Genomic DNA, 15,515 nt, shown 5'->3' on the forward strand with positions numbered 1-15,515 from the left:
GCTTCAAGTTATATTCCATATTGTTATTTACTTTGAAGTATATTATAGTGCTGAATTGTTGTACTAATCAGCTCTATTCGAGAGCATTCTTTGTATGTCTATTTGATTTGTATCTTGTAGATATTGACAGTTCAAGGTTGGTTGGATTGTTGGCTATGCAATGGGATATCGCTTCGAGAGGTGGGCTCTAGCCTAATTGAAGGAGTGACCGAACGAGGGTACATCGTTTAGAGAGGCGGGCTCTAACCTTTTGAAGGAGTGTGTAATCAGTGTTGTTCCGCCTAGTAAAGGAATTGATTTTAGTGAATCCTTTGGTGGTTTTCCAAAGGCGAGGACATAGGCTGGGTGTAAGCCAAACCTCGTAAAAATCCCGATCTCACCCTCTTTTTCCCCTACTCTTTATTGTCAGTATATTTAAATTGCGTGGATGGTTTAATTGGAAATCATATATACTACGTATATTTGGAAATCAAGAAAACTTAAAGTCTAATTTTGATTTGGGTTGTGGAAATTGAAAGGGAGTACACTGGTTAAACCATAATTTGTGGAAACCATACAAGAGTACATTACTTGGTTAACATCCCAAAGATAAATTAACTAAGAGTTAATTTGAATTCCGAGTCTTGGAAAGAGTGAATGTTTTTGGTTGAAAAATATTTTGAGAAAGCTAATTCATTATCAAAGAGATTGCATTAACAATAGGACCACACACAAGTTGAAAAAGCCAAGAATTTCCATTAAGTTGCAACGTATATCTTGATTGAATGATTGGTTTAGATAGTGTGGTTGATTGAAAGGTTGATTGGTTACTTAATTGTTTAAGTACTTGGGTTGTGGTTGTGGATTGAATTTTTTTTTTAAATATCTATTGTGTTTTTGATAAAACAACAAGAAAACAAGAATTCATTAAAAATACTTACAAGAGTTTAAGGATTCTTGAAGGAATTAAAAGAAATTTTAAAACCCAATTCACCCCCCCTCTTGGGACTACACCTTAGTTTTTAGGCTATATCTAGCAATTTTTTTGAGGATGATGCAATTGCTTCAAGCATGCCTTCTGATGTGGCTAGAAAATTTGAAGTGAGCACCTCATTCGATGATTCTACTAATCTGGGGGCTCGCAACTCCAATGATGGCGTTGGTGGCTCTACCGATGAGGACTTTTGAGTGCAGTCCAGTTTTTTTTTGTTTTATTTTTCATTGTATTTTCATTGTTTCCTATTTCAGTTGTGATTTGTATCTCCTATTTGTTTTAACTCACTTTTCATATCATTTTGGTTATACTATTGTTTTTCACCTATGTTTCATATCTGTATGTATTGCCAGAAGTATTATAGAATGAATGGTGACTTTCTTTCTAGTCATTTGTGCCTAGTGTAATGATATTTTTATTTCTAGTATTCTGGTTCTCTACTAGATGTGCTCTTGTGCAAGTACCCTTTTTTGATCTTTTGTCCCTGTGGCATGCTTGCTCTCCCCTGCTTCTAGGTGTTTTCTATCTTTACTTCAGTGAGGACACTAAAGTCTTAAGTTGGGGGTTGTGGGGCTAGGAGAGCACTACACGTTGCACTTAGGGGCACAAAAAATGACATGATTTTTAATTTTTCAGTGCACATTGTATGTCGTATGCCATGTTAACACCCTTTATGCCCTTTTCATACTTTTATATAGCATTTGTGTTACAATTTCATGTCGTATCTTGTAAATGACTTTATTATGCTCACTAATGATGAAGTGAGTTGTTTGTGCATAGTTTCATGAGGTATAGCCAGTTTTCCATACTTACAACTTGATGAGAGTCAATTAGGAGTTCATTCGTTTTAATGTTGTTGTATAAGTTTTTGAATTCACATGGTATATTACAAGGCTAGGATGCACTTTCACATGTTTTGTTTCACTTAGGTTCCCTTGTGAGCACTGGGAGAACAATTGTGGTGACTATGACACCTTGTGAGGTTTTTTTGAGCCTTTCATTTTTTTTGTGAGAGTCATTTACATGAAGTCTGAGTTTATGAAACTCAATTTTTCTTCTCTAGATATTCTTTGCATGCTAGTCTCCTTATTTGCATTTGCTAGCCTAGAGGTGATGTCTAGTGGAGAGATAAAAATCTAGGTCTTGTAGTCTACTCAAGACATGAATAGAGCATAATTCATAAACTTCCTTTTTTAGCTTAGTTCCCAATCGATAGCACGAAGATGACATAAGTTGTGATGATTGTCCAAGCTGGCCATGAAAGAAAAAATATATAAAGAAAAAAATGAGCGGAAAAGAAAAAAAAAAAAATAGAAAATGAGAAAAATACATAGATGCCTGCTCCAAATACAAAATGGCCAAGCTAGGGACTCAATACACCACATCCCTGCATGTATAAAGCTTCTTCGATTGTTTCGATGTGTATGTATGGATTCACATATTGGTTTATGAATTATCATTCTAGGGTGGTCTTGGTAAGATGTGGCAAGTAGATGACAAGGCCTACTGTCACACCCCAAACCCGAAAATGGGACCTAGGGGTGAAATAGTAATCTAACATGTCCCTGTATCATACAAATATCAACAATACAACACAATGAGTGAGGGTCTGACCCCGTGGGGTTCCCAGGCACCCTATTCGCATCCATATATAACTAGGTACACGGCAAAAAAAGGGTCTTTCTATACATATACAGTACCATACCAGAGTCTATACAAAAATGGAGTCTAGGCTCCATACGTACAAAACTTACATCCACGTGCACATACCCCAAAACGGCAACTCACGAAACTAAAGTCCTAGCACTTACTGAAGCGCTACCCGCAGTACACTAGCAATTGCCCTCCCAACACTTAGACGCTAGTTCTAGTTACTTGAAGGACCTGTAAAAATATATACGTACAGCAGGGGTGAGACACATCTTAGTAAGGCAAATACAGGTTATATCAGTGTGTGGCATTCGAGTGTTATCATGATACATAATACATACACAGTTAAATGCAGTTCCAGTACTAATTCCACACCAGTGCATACAAGCACACACACACATGATCAAGCAATCCGGTGTTGTCACACCATTCAGCCCGAAGCTGACCTGTAATACCCGATGTCAGCTTGTAGCTGATCCACGATACATGGCGCCACTGGCACATAGCGTAGCCCCAGGCTCCCATGGCATCGTACCGATGCAAACTGGTGGATCCACACCCTTCGGTGATCAGCTGGTAAGGCTCACGCCCTCAGATATAGAGAAGGAAACTCTTGCCAAGCATGGCCTAGTGATTTTATACACCTACGGATATAGAGTTGGACACTCTCAGTACTTGGAACAACTCAGAATCCAGTTCCAATCGCATTCCACAAAACACAACTATGCATGCTCATATAACCAAACACACCACACCCATTTGGTAATCTAAAATCATGGTTTTCCAAACATATACAGTTTAAATAAAGTCAAGGCACAACCATCCATTCTACATAGTATAAATCATCATATACATATGGTTTTTCCAACAAAACCAGGGATGCAACCCAATACCCCACTTTTTCCAAAACTGTAATTATGAAAAATCCATAGTTTTACCCATTAGGACCCCTTAAATGAGTAACCAAAACGCACACAGGACCGTGGACCACAGTTCCGCCGAGTCTGATTTCAAAAATAAGCGACATAAACTGAATCCCTTTACCCTTCCCCAAATGATAAATCCCGAACACCAAGGCCCCTAAACTACGAACCGACTTCCAAAACCTACATACCACAATATAGAATATACTTAAAACCTTATTCTCTACACAACTACTGAATCAAAACTGAAAACTGAGCCTTACCTCGATTTTGGGCTAAAACCTGGAAACACCCAAAACGAAGATCCGATCCATCGATATTGTAGACAATTTTTCCACGATCCTCATGGTAAATTAGGATCAACGATTCCTGCGATGAACAACGAAGAAATCTAAAGAGATGGAGAGTAGGTTGAGTTTCTAGAGAGATAGAGAGAGAAAATGAGATTTGTTAATTGAGAAGTAATGAAAATATCTATTTATAGTACCTTTGACTCAGCCATCCTCGTCGACGAATGGCATCCTTGTCAACGAGCCTATGTAGACACCTTGTCAACGAAGCGGTGACTCATCGACGAGCCTGAGATTCCTGGTTTCCCAAAACCTCTTGGCTTCTCCTCGTCGACGAGCCTCTGAATTTTGTCTACGAGAAGCACATGGACTTCATCGATGAACTCTGGCTTTGTCGATGAAGCCTACTAAATTCCCAATTTGCTCCTCTCTTAATTAACTAAACCCACCTATCACGGTTTGGGTTCTTACAAACTCCCCTCACAAAAATTTCGTCCTCAAAATTTGACATCTCTCATTCATAAACTCATACATACAACCAAACACATACATGCAACTCTAGAAAGAAAATGGTGACTACTACAATGCAGCCTCATCACAATATATACATACCCTCACTTATGGCGAAGGAATACCGTTGTTACATACAGAATCGTCTCAGGAGTTCACAATACACACACTCCCCAAGACTAACCAACTATTCCAATACAAGTAGGGTAACATACATAACTCAAAATAATTGTGGATACGTCTTGCGTATTTCAGTTTCCAGCTCCCAAGAAGCTTCCTCAATCTCATGATTCCGCCACAATACCTTCACTAATAGTATGTCTTTGGTATGTAGCTTCTGCACTTTATGGTCTAGAATCTAAACAGGTATCTCCTCATACGCTAAAGTATCCCTAATCTCTATATCTTCTTAGCTAATAACATGTGAAGGATCCAACATGTACCTTCTCAACATGGATACGTGGAACACATCGTGGATCCTCGAGAGTGCTGGGGGTAGTGCAATCCTATAGGCTACCGGACCCACTCGCTCAAGAACCTCGAATGGTCCGATATACCTCGGGCTCAGCTTGCCTTTCTTTCCAAATCTCATCACCCCTTTCATTGGAGTGATCCTTAGAAATACCTTACCCCTCACCTCAAACTCTAATTCTCGGTGGCGAACATCTGTGTAACTCTTTTTCTGACTCTAAGCTGATTTAATCCTTTCTCGGATCAAACCCACCTTCTCAGAAGCCTGCTGCACAAGTTCAGGTCCTAACACCTGATGTTCACCAACCTCATCCCAATATAAAGGAGATTGACACCTTTGACCATACAAAGCCTTGAATGGTGCCATCCTAATGCTAGCTTAGAAGCTATTGTTGTTGGCGAACTCCACCAGTGGCATAAACTTTATCCAGCTACCACCGAAATCTAACACACAAGCTCACAACATATCCTCCAAGATCTATATTGTCCTCTCTGACTGTCCATCGGTCTGGGGTGGAATGCTGTACTAAATGTAAGTTTCATCCCTAGTGTTTCCTGCAAGCTCGTAATCGAGAAGTAAATCTTGGGTCTCGATCTGATACAATGGACACTGGTACTCCGTGCATCCTAACTATCTCACACATGTATATATCTGCTAGCTTGTTCAAAGGGTAGCTAACTTTCATCGGTATGAAGTGAGCAAATTTCGTCAACCTGTCCATGATCACCTATATATCATTCTGCCCGTGAAGTGCTGGTCGCAATCTGGTCACAAAATCCATGGAAATATGCTCCTATTTCCACACCAGAATAACTAAGGGCTGTAAAGACCCTTTCGGCCTCTGATGTTCAGCTTTCACCTGCTGACACGTCAGACACTGTTCCACAAACTGAGCAATCTGCCTTTTCATACCACTCCACCAGATGGTCTCACGCAAGTCCCGATACATCTTTGTACTACTTGAATATACTGCATACAAAGAACGATGCGCTTCCTCCAGATCGTCCTTCTGATCCCATCGTCGTTCGAAACACATAAGTTGGTCCTAAACCTCAACATACCTCCCTCAGAGATGTTGAACTCTATAGCCAATCCCTGCTGCACTTTCTCTACAACCTCTGTCAACACCGCATCACTAGTCTGTGCGGATTTTATACGCTCAAACAATGTCAGCTGGACCACCAAACTTGCAAGGAAAGCCTGATGATCACCATGCACTAACTCTATACCTGAGCTCTCCAAATCCTGTCTAATGTGACACTGAGCTACAATTGCAGTACTGCCACATGATTCGACTTCCGACTCAACGCATCGGCTACCACATTAGCTTTCCCTAGGTGATAACTAATGGTGCAATCGTAGTCCTTAATTAACTCAAGCCACCGTCTCTGCCTTATATTCAGCTCCTTCTGCATGAAAAAGTACCTAAGACTTTTGTGATTAGTGAAAATCTGGCATTGCACACCATACAAATAGTGTCGCCAGATCTTTAGTGCATATACAACAGCAGCCAACTCTAGATCGTGCGTAGGGTAATTCTTCTTATAATCCTTTAGTTGCCGAGAAGCATACGCTATCACCTTACCATGCTGCATAAGCACGCAACTCAAACCTTTCAAAGACATATTGCTATAAATCACAAAACTGCCACCCCCAGAAGGAATGGTTCAAACTGGAGCAGTAACCAACCTGTGTTTCAACTCCTGAAAACACTGATCGCAATCACTGGTCCACTCGAACTTCACTCCCTTCCTAGTCAATTGAGTCAGAGGCCCAGACAATTTAGAAAAACCCTTCACAAATTGACGATAATAACCCACTAGTTGTAGAAAACTCCAAAACTTTTGCACACTTTTTGGCCTTATCCAGTCAACCATAGTTTCGATCTTGCTAGGATCAACTGATATACCATCACCAGTCACCACATGGCCTAAGAATGCCACTTGATTCAACTAGAATTCACACTTCTTCAGTTTAGCATACGACTTCTTTTCCCGCAGAACCTATAATACTAACCTCAGATGGTTCTCATGCTCTTCTGTACTCCTCGAGTATACTAGAATATCGTCAATGAATACCACTACAAACTGGTCTAAGTACTCATGGAAAACCTTGTTCATAAGATCCATGGATACTGTCAGAGCATTCGTCAACCCAAAAGGCATGACTAAACTCATAGTGGCTGTATTTGGTTTAGAAAGAAGTCTTTGCAACATCTTCAATTCGAACCCTCACCTGATGATACCTTAACCGTAGGTCAATCTTTGAAAAGACCTTATTAATCTTATGGTAATCAATGCACATGCACATCGACCCGTCCTTCTTATTCACAGACAATACTGGAGCTCCCCAAGGCGAAACACTAGGTCGAATGAAGCCCCTGTCTAGTAATTCTTGTAATTGATCCTTCAACTCTTGATGTTCTACTAGAACCATCCAGTATGGAGCTTTAGAGACTGGTGCCTTGCCAGGCAATAATTCTATCACAAACTTCACCTCCCGATCCAGAGGTAAACTGGGTAAATCATCTGGAAACACGTCTGGGAATTCGTTGGCTACCCGAATATCCTTGAGTCTCAACTTATCCCGCGGCGGTTCCCTCACATAAGCCAAGTACCCCTAACATCCGTCCAAGAGTAATCTTCTTGCTTGCAATGCTGATAGAATCTGTGGCGTCGAACACACACACGATTTTATAAACTCATACTCCTGCTCTCTAGGAGGTCTGAACACTACCACCTTCCTACGACAGTTGATCACAACATAACTGGAGAATAGCCAATCCATCCCCAGTATGACATCAAACCCCGACATGTTGTATACTATAAGGTTCGCTGGTAGTAACTTCCCCTGAATTACCACTAGGCAATCTTCCAACATCCTCTTACAGAATGATACACTCCAAAATGGTGTGGCTACAGACAATACTTCATCTATGACTTGGGTCTCCACCCCGCACAGTTTCACAAAATTAACAGAGATAAAGTATTGGGTCGCACCCAAATCAAATAAAACCAAAACTCTATTTAAAAGCAACATCATAGTACCTGTCACCACATTCTTCGCATGCTCAGCATGCGCAGGGGTAAGCGAATACACTCGTGCCGGAGCTGTATTCTCCTGATATGTTCTTTGGGATACCTGATTACTTCCACGATTCTGACTCAAAGAAGGCGTACCCCTCTTTGGCGCGTGACAATCCCGATCCATGTGACCTGACTAGTCACAGTTGTAACAATTACCCCCAAACGTCCGACACTTAACACTATGCCATCTGCGGCACCTAGTACAATTAGCGCTCGATTGGCTCGTCTGAGAACCGTGATACTCAGTATTCTGACGGTAACCCGAGCCCCTATTCCTTTTCTTCCACGATCCTTGATGAGATCCAGAATGAGAACCTAAAGGTACTGACCTCTTCTTTGACTCTTGATCCACCTCATCCTCTCGGATACCAGTCTTAATCACAATGGCTTTATCCACCAAAATCGAGAACTCACAGATCTGAAGCATACCCACTAATCTGTAGATATCCTTCCTTAGGCCCTTCTCGAACCTCTGAGTCTTCTCATACTCTTTCAAGATCAAACATGACGCAAATCGGGATAACTCTATATACCGAGCAGCATACCTTTGCACCGTCATATTTCCCTGAGTTAGAGCAGAAAACTCATCCGCCTTAGCATCACGTACAGAAGTAGGGAAGTATCTATCGAATAACACCTCCTTGAAATGACTCCAAGACATCTCCACAGGACCGACTCTCTACTTCCCCGGTAGACTCACCACAGTCCACCATCGACCCGCCTCCCCAGATAGCTAGAAGGTAGCATAAAGGACTCGCTGCCTATCAGTGCAGTGCAGGACCTCGAAGATCCTCTCAGTCTTCTCCACCTAGTCCTATTCTATCGTTGGTTTATATCCCCAAGAGAACGTCAGAGGATGCATGCATGTGAACCTCTCAATGGTGCACTCTGTAGTAGTAGGAGAGTGTTCGCGTCTCTTAACACTCTGCCCGATCTCTCACAAAACCTGCCTCATCAAACCTTAAGGCACAGACAGAGACTCATCACTCGCAGTCTCCTCGGAGCCACTTCCGAGTTCATTATCATTGAGCTCCATTCCAAAAACACAATAGGAATTTATTAATACTCCTACAACACATACAGTTAACAAAAATATCTACAACTAATCGTGTTAACTACTCCCTGCCAGGTCTAGGTTTAGGTCTGTTCTATCACACTGACATGACCCTGCTTTTACTGAAATCGTCATTCCAGGAAAAACACGAAATACCACCGACAAGTCCCGCTCTAGCAATGGAACAACCCTCAACCAACTCTACCCATATCCAACATCCTGTACTTTGGTATGTACTCACAGCTAAGCCTAACCAAGTCTACAAGACCTAACAACCTAGTTGGCTGATACCAAACTATCACGCCCCGAACCCGAAAATGGGACCAAGGGGTGAAATAGTAATCTAACATGTCCCTGTATCGTACAAATATCAACGATACAACACAATGAATGAGGGTCTGACCTCGTGGGGTTCCCAGGCACCTTATTCGCATCCATATACAACCAGGTACACATCGAAAAAAAGGTCTTTCTATACATATACAGTACAATACCAGAGTTTATACAAAAACAGAGTCTGGGTTCCATACATACAAAACGTACATCCAGGTGCCAAACATACCCTAAAACAGCAACCTGCAAAACAAAATTCCTAGCACTTACTAAAGTGCTACCCGCAGTACACCGGCCACTGCACTCCCAACACCAGGATGTTAGTTCCGGTTACTCGAAGGACCTGTGAAAATATGTACATACAGTAGGGGTGAGACACATCTCAATAAGGAAGATACAGGTTATATCGGTGTATGGCATTCGAGTGTTATCATGATACACAACACATACACAGTTAAATGCAGTTCCAGTACTAATTCCATAGCAATGCATACAAGCACACACACACACACACGATCAAGCAATCCGGTGTCGTCACATACTTCGGCCCAAAGCCGGCCCGCGATACCCGGTGTTAGCCCATAGCCGACCCATGATACACGGCACCATTGGCACATGACATAGCTCTAGGCTCCTATGGCATCGTACCGGTGCAAACTAGTAGATCCACAACTTTCAGTGATCAGCCGGCAAGGCTCACGCCCGTAGATATAGAGCCGTATACTTTTGCCAAACATGGCCATACGCCCACAAATATAGAGCCAGACACTCTTAGTACTTGGAACAACTCAGAGTCCAGTTCCAATCGCATTCCACAAAACACAACTATGCATGCTCATATAACCAAACATACTACACCCATTTGATAATCTAAAATCATGGTTTTCCAAACATATATAGTTTAAATAAATTCAAGGCACAACCATCCCTTCTACACAGTATAAATCATCATATACATATAGTTTTTCCAACAAAACCAGAGATGCAACCCAATACCCCATTTTTTCGAAAACTGTAATCATGAAAAACCTATAGTTTTACCTGTTAGATCCCCTCAAACGAGTAACCAAAATGCACACAGGACCGTGGACCACAGTTCCACTGAGTCTGATTTAAAAAATAATCGACGTAAACTGAATCCCCTTACCTTTCCCCAAATGGTAAATCCGAACACCAAGGCCCCTAAATAGCGAACCAAGTTCCAAAACATATATACCACAATACAGAATATACTCACAACCTTGTTCTCTACACAACTACTGAATCAGAACTAAAAACCGAGCCTTACCTCGATTTTGGGCTAAAACTCGAAACTCTTGAAATGAAGATCCGATCGTAGATATTGTAGAAAATCTTTCCACGATCCTCATGGTAACTTTGGATCAACGATTCCCGCAACGAACAACGAAGAAATCTAGAGAGATGGAGAGTAGGTTGAGTTTCTAGAGAGATAGAGAGAGAAAATGAGATTTCTTAACTGAGAAGTAATGAAAATATCTATTTATAGTACCTTTGACTTAGCTGTCCTTGTCAACGAATGATGTCCTCATCGATGAGCCTATGTAGACACCTTGTCGACGAAGCGGTAACCTTGTCGACGAGCTTGAGATTTCTGATTTCCCGAAACCTCTCGGCTTCTCCTCGTTGACAAGGCTCTGAATTTCATCGATGAGAAGCACATAGACTTCGTCAATGAACTCTAGCTTCGTCAACGAAGCCTACTAAATTCTCAATTTGCCCCTCTCGTAATTAATCAAACCCACCTATCACGGTTCGGGTTCTTATAGTTAGGATGAAGGACCCGACACCTCATTAATAAGCTGGATTCCATTCTTACGAGACTACTCCACTCCATCTTCATCGTTGGTTCTTTGATGTATGTGAGATGTTTGACTATGATGTGTTTCCTCACATACAAGAGTGACCCCATCTTCATGAGTGTTTTGAGAGTATACCAGTAAGCCTGAGTCAGGACAATCGTTCTGTAAGTGTCCAAGGATGACCCAAGTGAGATAAATCATTCACTTTACACATGTCTTGTGACTATGCTTGTTTATACTCAGATTTATATGATGATATTAACTATGAATTGGAATTACTGATTGATTCTCTAAGGGTTATGATGTTTTTTATGGCTATATCCTGTTGAGACATATATAAGTGATTTGCTTCGAAGTTGTCTCTATAATAAATTTATTTATAGAGAAGCATGATTGTAATAATATTATATATTTGTATGTGAAATGACATAATTGTGTTGTTGATTCTAATTGATGTTCACTGGGATAGGTGTTTGTGGGTATTGCCCTAGAAACCCTCACGAGACTATAACTCGTCCACTAGGGCCACCTAGGGGCTTAAAGCCTTGTTGCATATGGTAAATGAAATCGTGCTTCCCATGAAAGAGGAGGTAGTTAGGAGTTTGTTTATCTTTTGTTGGTTTTTCTTAGTTATCTTTGCTCTAGGACTAGCAAAGTGTAAGTTGGGGGTTGTGATGTGTTCCTAAAATGTGCTATTTTAGGCCCACATTAACCTATGCTTTGTTCTCATTTTCATTGTAATTATCCCTTTTTATCCTAGTTCAGAGTTATACATGGTTTGTTTCATGTTTCAGGAAATTGGAGCTTAAATTAAGGAGTTAAGCAATGCAAGAAGCCAAGGCAGCAACTGGGAAGCACAAGGCTCAACCAAGTGCTTGACCAGGTCTCCAAGGCCTCAGTCCATCCAAAGCAACATGACCCTGATTGACCATGTGATGCGACCAGGCCATCACAAGGGGCGACCAGGTCATGAAATGAAGACTCCAAAGTGCTGACTGAAGCAGATATATTGAGAGCTTCAACCAAGGGCGCGACTAAGAGGTTTTGGGTGTGCGACTAGGTCAAAGAACCCTTAAGCTAAACCCTAGATTTTCTAGAGAATCTAGACCAGGGCGCAACTAGGGGAAGTCTAGGGTGCGACTAGGTTAACTGTGATTGAGTTAAGCAACTGCTGTGCGAGATTTTTAGTGAAACTTTCCTGATTTGAAATCAATCGCTTGTAAACTTTTTGGGTATATACTTAAATTTTGAATAGGTGATTAGGGTTCCCTTTTGGCTTCTCCTTGGTTAGTGATAGATCTTGAGTGCTAATTAGAGCCAGTTAGATTAGGTTTACTTCTTTATTCAATTTCGTGTCTTGTTTGTATTCAGATTCTTCAAAGGCATGTGACAACCTTTAGGTTTTGATTGCTGCCATGTAGATTAGATTGGTTCTGAATTGGTTCTTTCAGAGCCCATGACAACCCTAGAGCTCTGATTGGATATATAGATTAGATTGGTTCCCAATCGTTCTTCGAATGATTGGTGCACCCTCGCTGCCCTATGCCACTTAAGCAGATTGCTTGACCATTAAACCTAGTACGGATGATTGAGCAGACATAGTTATCCAAAACAATAGCTTAAGCTAGATTCATAACTAGAGACTTGCTTTCATAGTTAATTTCATTCAATTTACTTGTTTTCATAGTTTAGTCAATAAACCAAAATTCAATCTTTTTCATTTTGTTCCAACCATAGTCAACTCTATTAAAATTGGAGCATCGCTGCACTAGAGTCCCTAAAATCGACACCATACTCACTCCCTATTGTACTAAACTTGGGATTAGTTAGGTTACAAATATTATTTTTGGTAGTTGGATCCCAAGCCTTGGCGAGCCTACCAAGTATCCTCTGCACAATGATGGCTCTTTCAGTGAAGCTTTGTCCTTTCCTCTTCCTCCATCATTATAACCTTGTCTCTTCTTCTGAGGGGTTTTGCAACCATGACACGCTGCACCGATGCCTGGACTGCTTCTAAGCAGCCCCTGTCTTCTAGTGCCGTAGCCAAGAAAAAACGGGTTGAGGAATAGCTCGTGGACGAGTTTGCCTCTTATTTTGATCAAAATCCACCAATACAATCCAAGAAAAGGAGATGAGCAGCGTAGAGAGAGAAGGAGAAGAAAGGCAAAGGGAAGAGTGTTCAGCAGATGACCTTTGTTTATTACGACTTCAAGAAAATGTACACGTTAAAGCTTGAGGAGACCCGGGCCCATCCGCGAAAGAAATGTTGTATTGATATCCTGGAGAAGAGAAAGTATGATCATTACAAGACCCCATCAACTAATTCCTGCCATCCACAATTGGTTTGGGATTTCTACAATAACATGCAGCACAATTCCTCTACAGGCGTTTGGACCACTGAGGTGCAAGGGATCTACTTTGTAGTGCCCCGAACCCGGTGGGGCTCGAAGTGCTATTCTTCATACATATCTCTAATACCATAACTATAATAACCCGAGCCCGAAGTGGGATAACAGGTATACCTGTCCAAAATCCATTCTACGAACCAAACAACGGAGACGTAATATATATAACCCCAAATACAATACTAGAGCTCTAACATCACCATAAATACATACATATTTTCCCTAAATATCCATACATCCAAAGATATACAAAATATATCCCTATCTCACAATTTCTTACCCTGACTATAGTATCTAAGTCTCCTCTACCTCGAAGCTTGCTAAGCATGACTTCTTGGATTTCCTGAAATATTACAGTTATTGAAGTGAGACACATGTCAGTAAGACGGAATAAATTATCATTAGTGTGTGGCAACATGAGTTCTGGTGTACCATGATTATATACTTCAAATAATTAGCTTTAACTGATAACATCATGTAAATCTTTACTCACACCTATATATATATATATATATATATATATATATATTGAAAATACATACTTTTCAACATAAGCATACTTTGTTGTAATAAGTTTCTCTATGTACGTAAATCATTTGATATCTATATACATAAAGGATTTTTCCCTAGATGGACAATCATATAATATCATGTAATAACCCCATATGATCAGGTTGTGTGGCCCATGGGCGAGACTTAGCAATGGCTGGCCTACCACGCTAAGCCAAATATAACGCATCTGTAAGTACGATTGGCCTACCCAGCCTGGTCTGGACTACCAGGGGGGGTACTTTACTCTTCTATGGGCACAATTGACTATCCATATACCAACACTCTATCTGAGTAGTGTGGTGGCACTAATTGATCTGGCTAGCTACGATACCATGCTCTAAATATAATTGGTCCATGAGGGTTTTAAAACCATATAATACTGTCTACACACACACACACACACAGACACACACACACACACACACACACACACACACACACACATATATATATAACTAATACTTGATTTCATTTCATAAAACCTATCTAAAAAATGTCATATCATAAATTTTTCTGAATACTATCATATCATAATTCTGTTTATATACTGTCAGATCATAGATCTATTTGAAACTATCATATCATGAATCTAAATAATACTATCGTATCATGATTTTGTATAATTATGTCATAATCATAAATCAGTCTGAATTGTATCTTTTCATAAATTTGTATAAAATCATACTTTGTCATGTATCAACATAAAATATTCCACATGCTTCTATGTAGTGAAAATAGTCATAATCATGCCACACAATTTATTCAATAATTATAATTTCACAAAATTGCCTACTGAATTTTCAAAATATATAATTGGTAAATTTAATTATTACACAGGTATGATCATGTAACACCTCAACCCCGAGGGGTCTGGGATATTTACTTTTCACTATTGATTTACAACGGAAGCAAATAAACTCAATTATTATTAAAGTAGAGCGCTAATTATCCATATTATAATCATTTATTTTAAAAGAAGAAAAATTACACAAGCATAAATATCCGGCATCATACTAATATTTCTAATCAATCTTTATTTTTCTATCCCCACCCGCATGCTTGCTAAGCCTGATTTCCGACATGCCCTTCAGAGTTATCTGAAATAAAAATATGATTGGAGTGAGACGACGTTCAGTAAGTAAATAAGATTATTATTAGTGTGTGTGGCCAAAATGAGCTTTTAAAAATTTCGTAAAACAATATTTAATACTATAACTTCAAAACTGTTTCTAGAATAAATATAAATTTAAAAATTTCTACATAAAACTTTTACCGTCAACTATAATAGTAAAATTTTATAATCATATACTATAACTGTTAAATTAAACTTTTAACTTTAAAACTGTAAAAATATTTAATGATAAACATACATATATTTTTCCTTATATGTTTTCTTTAAATCGTCATTTAAGCACAAGAATGATCATTTTCATGTAAACTTACACTT

General features: G+C 39.9%; 1 protein-coding gene across 1 annotated transcript in view; it reads left to right on the forward strand.

Moving 5' to 3' along the window:
- LOC131158626 (uncharacterized) overlaps nt 1-15,515 on the forward strand; it is a 61,751-nt gene that overhangs the window by 7,099 nt on the left and 39,137 nt on the right. Inside the window, exon 2 of the mRNA XM_058113491.1 lies at nt 7,249-7,328. Within this exon, the coding sequence (XP_057969474.1) occupies nt 7,249-7,328 (80 nt within the window). The remainder of the gene's footprint in view (nt 1-7,248; nt 7,329-15,515) is intronic.

The sequence above is a fragment of the Malania oleifera genome, chromosome 6, assembly GCF_029873635.1.
Source record: "Malania oleifera isolate guangnan ecotype guangnan chromosome 6, ASM2987363v1, whole genome shotgun sequence".
Lineage (NCBI taxonomy): Eukaryota > Viridiplantae > Streptophyta > Magnoliopsida > Santalales > Ximeniaceae > Malania > Malania oleifera.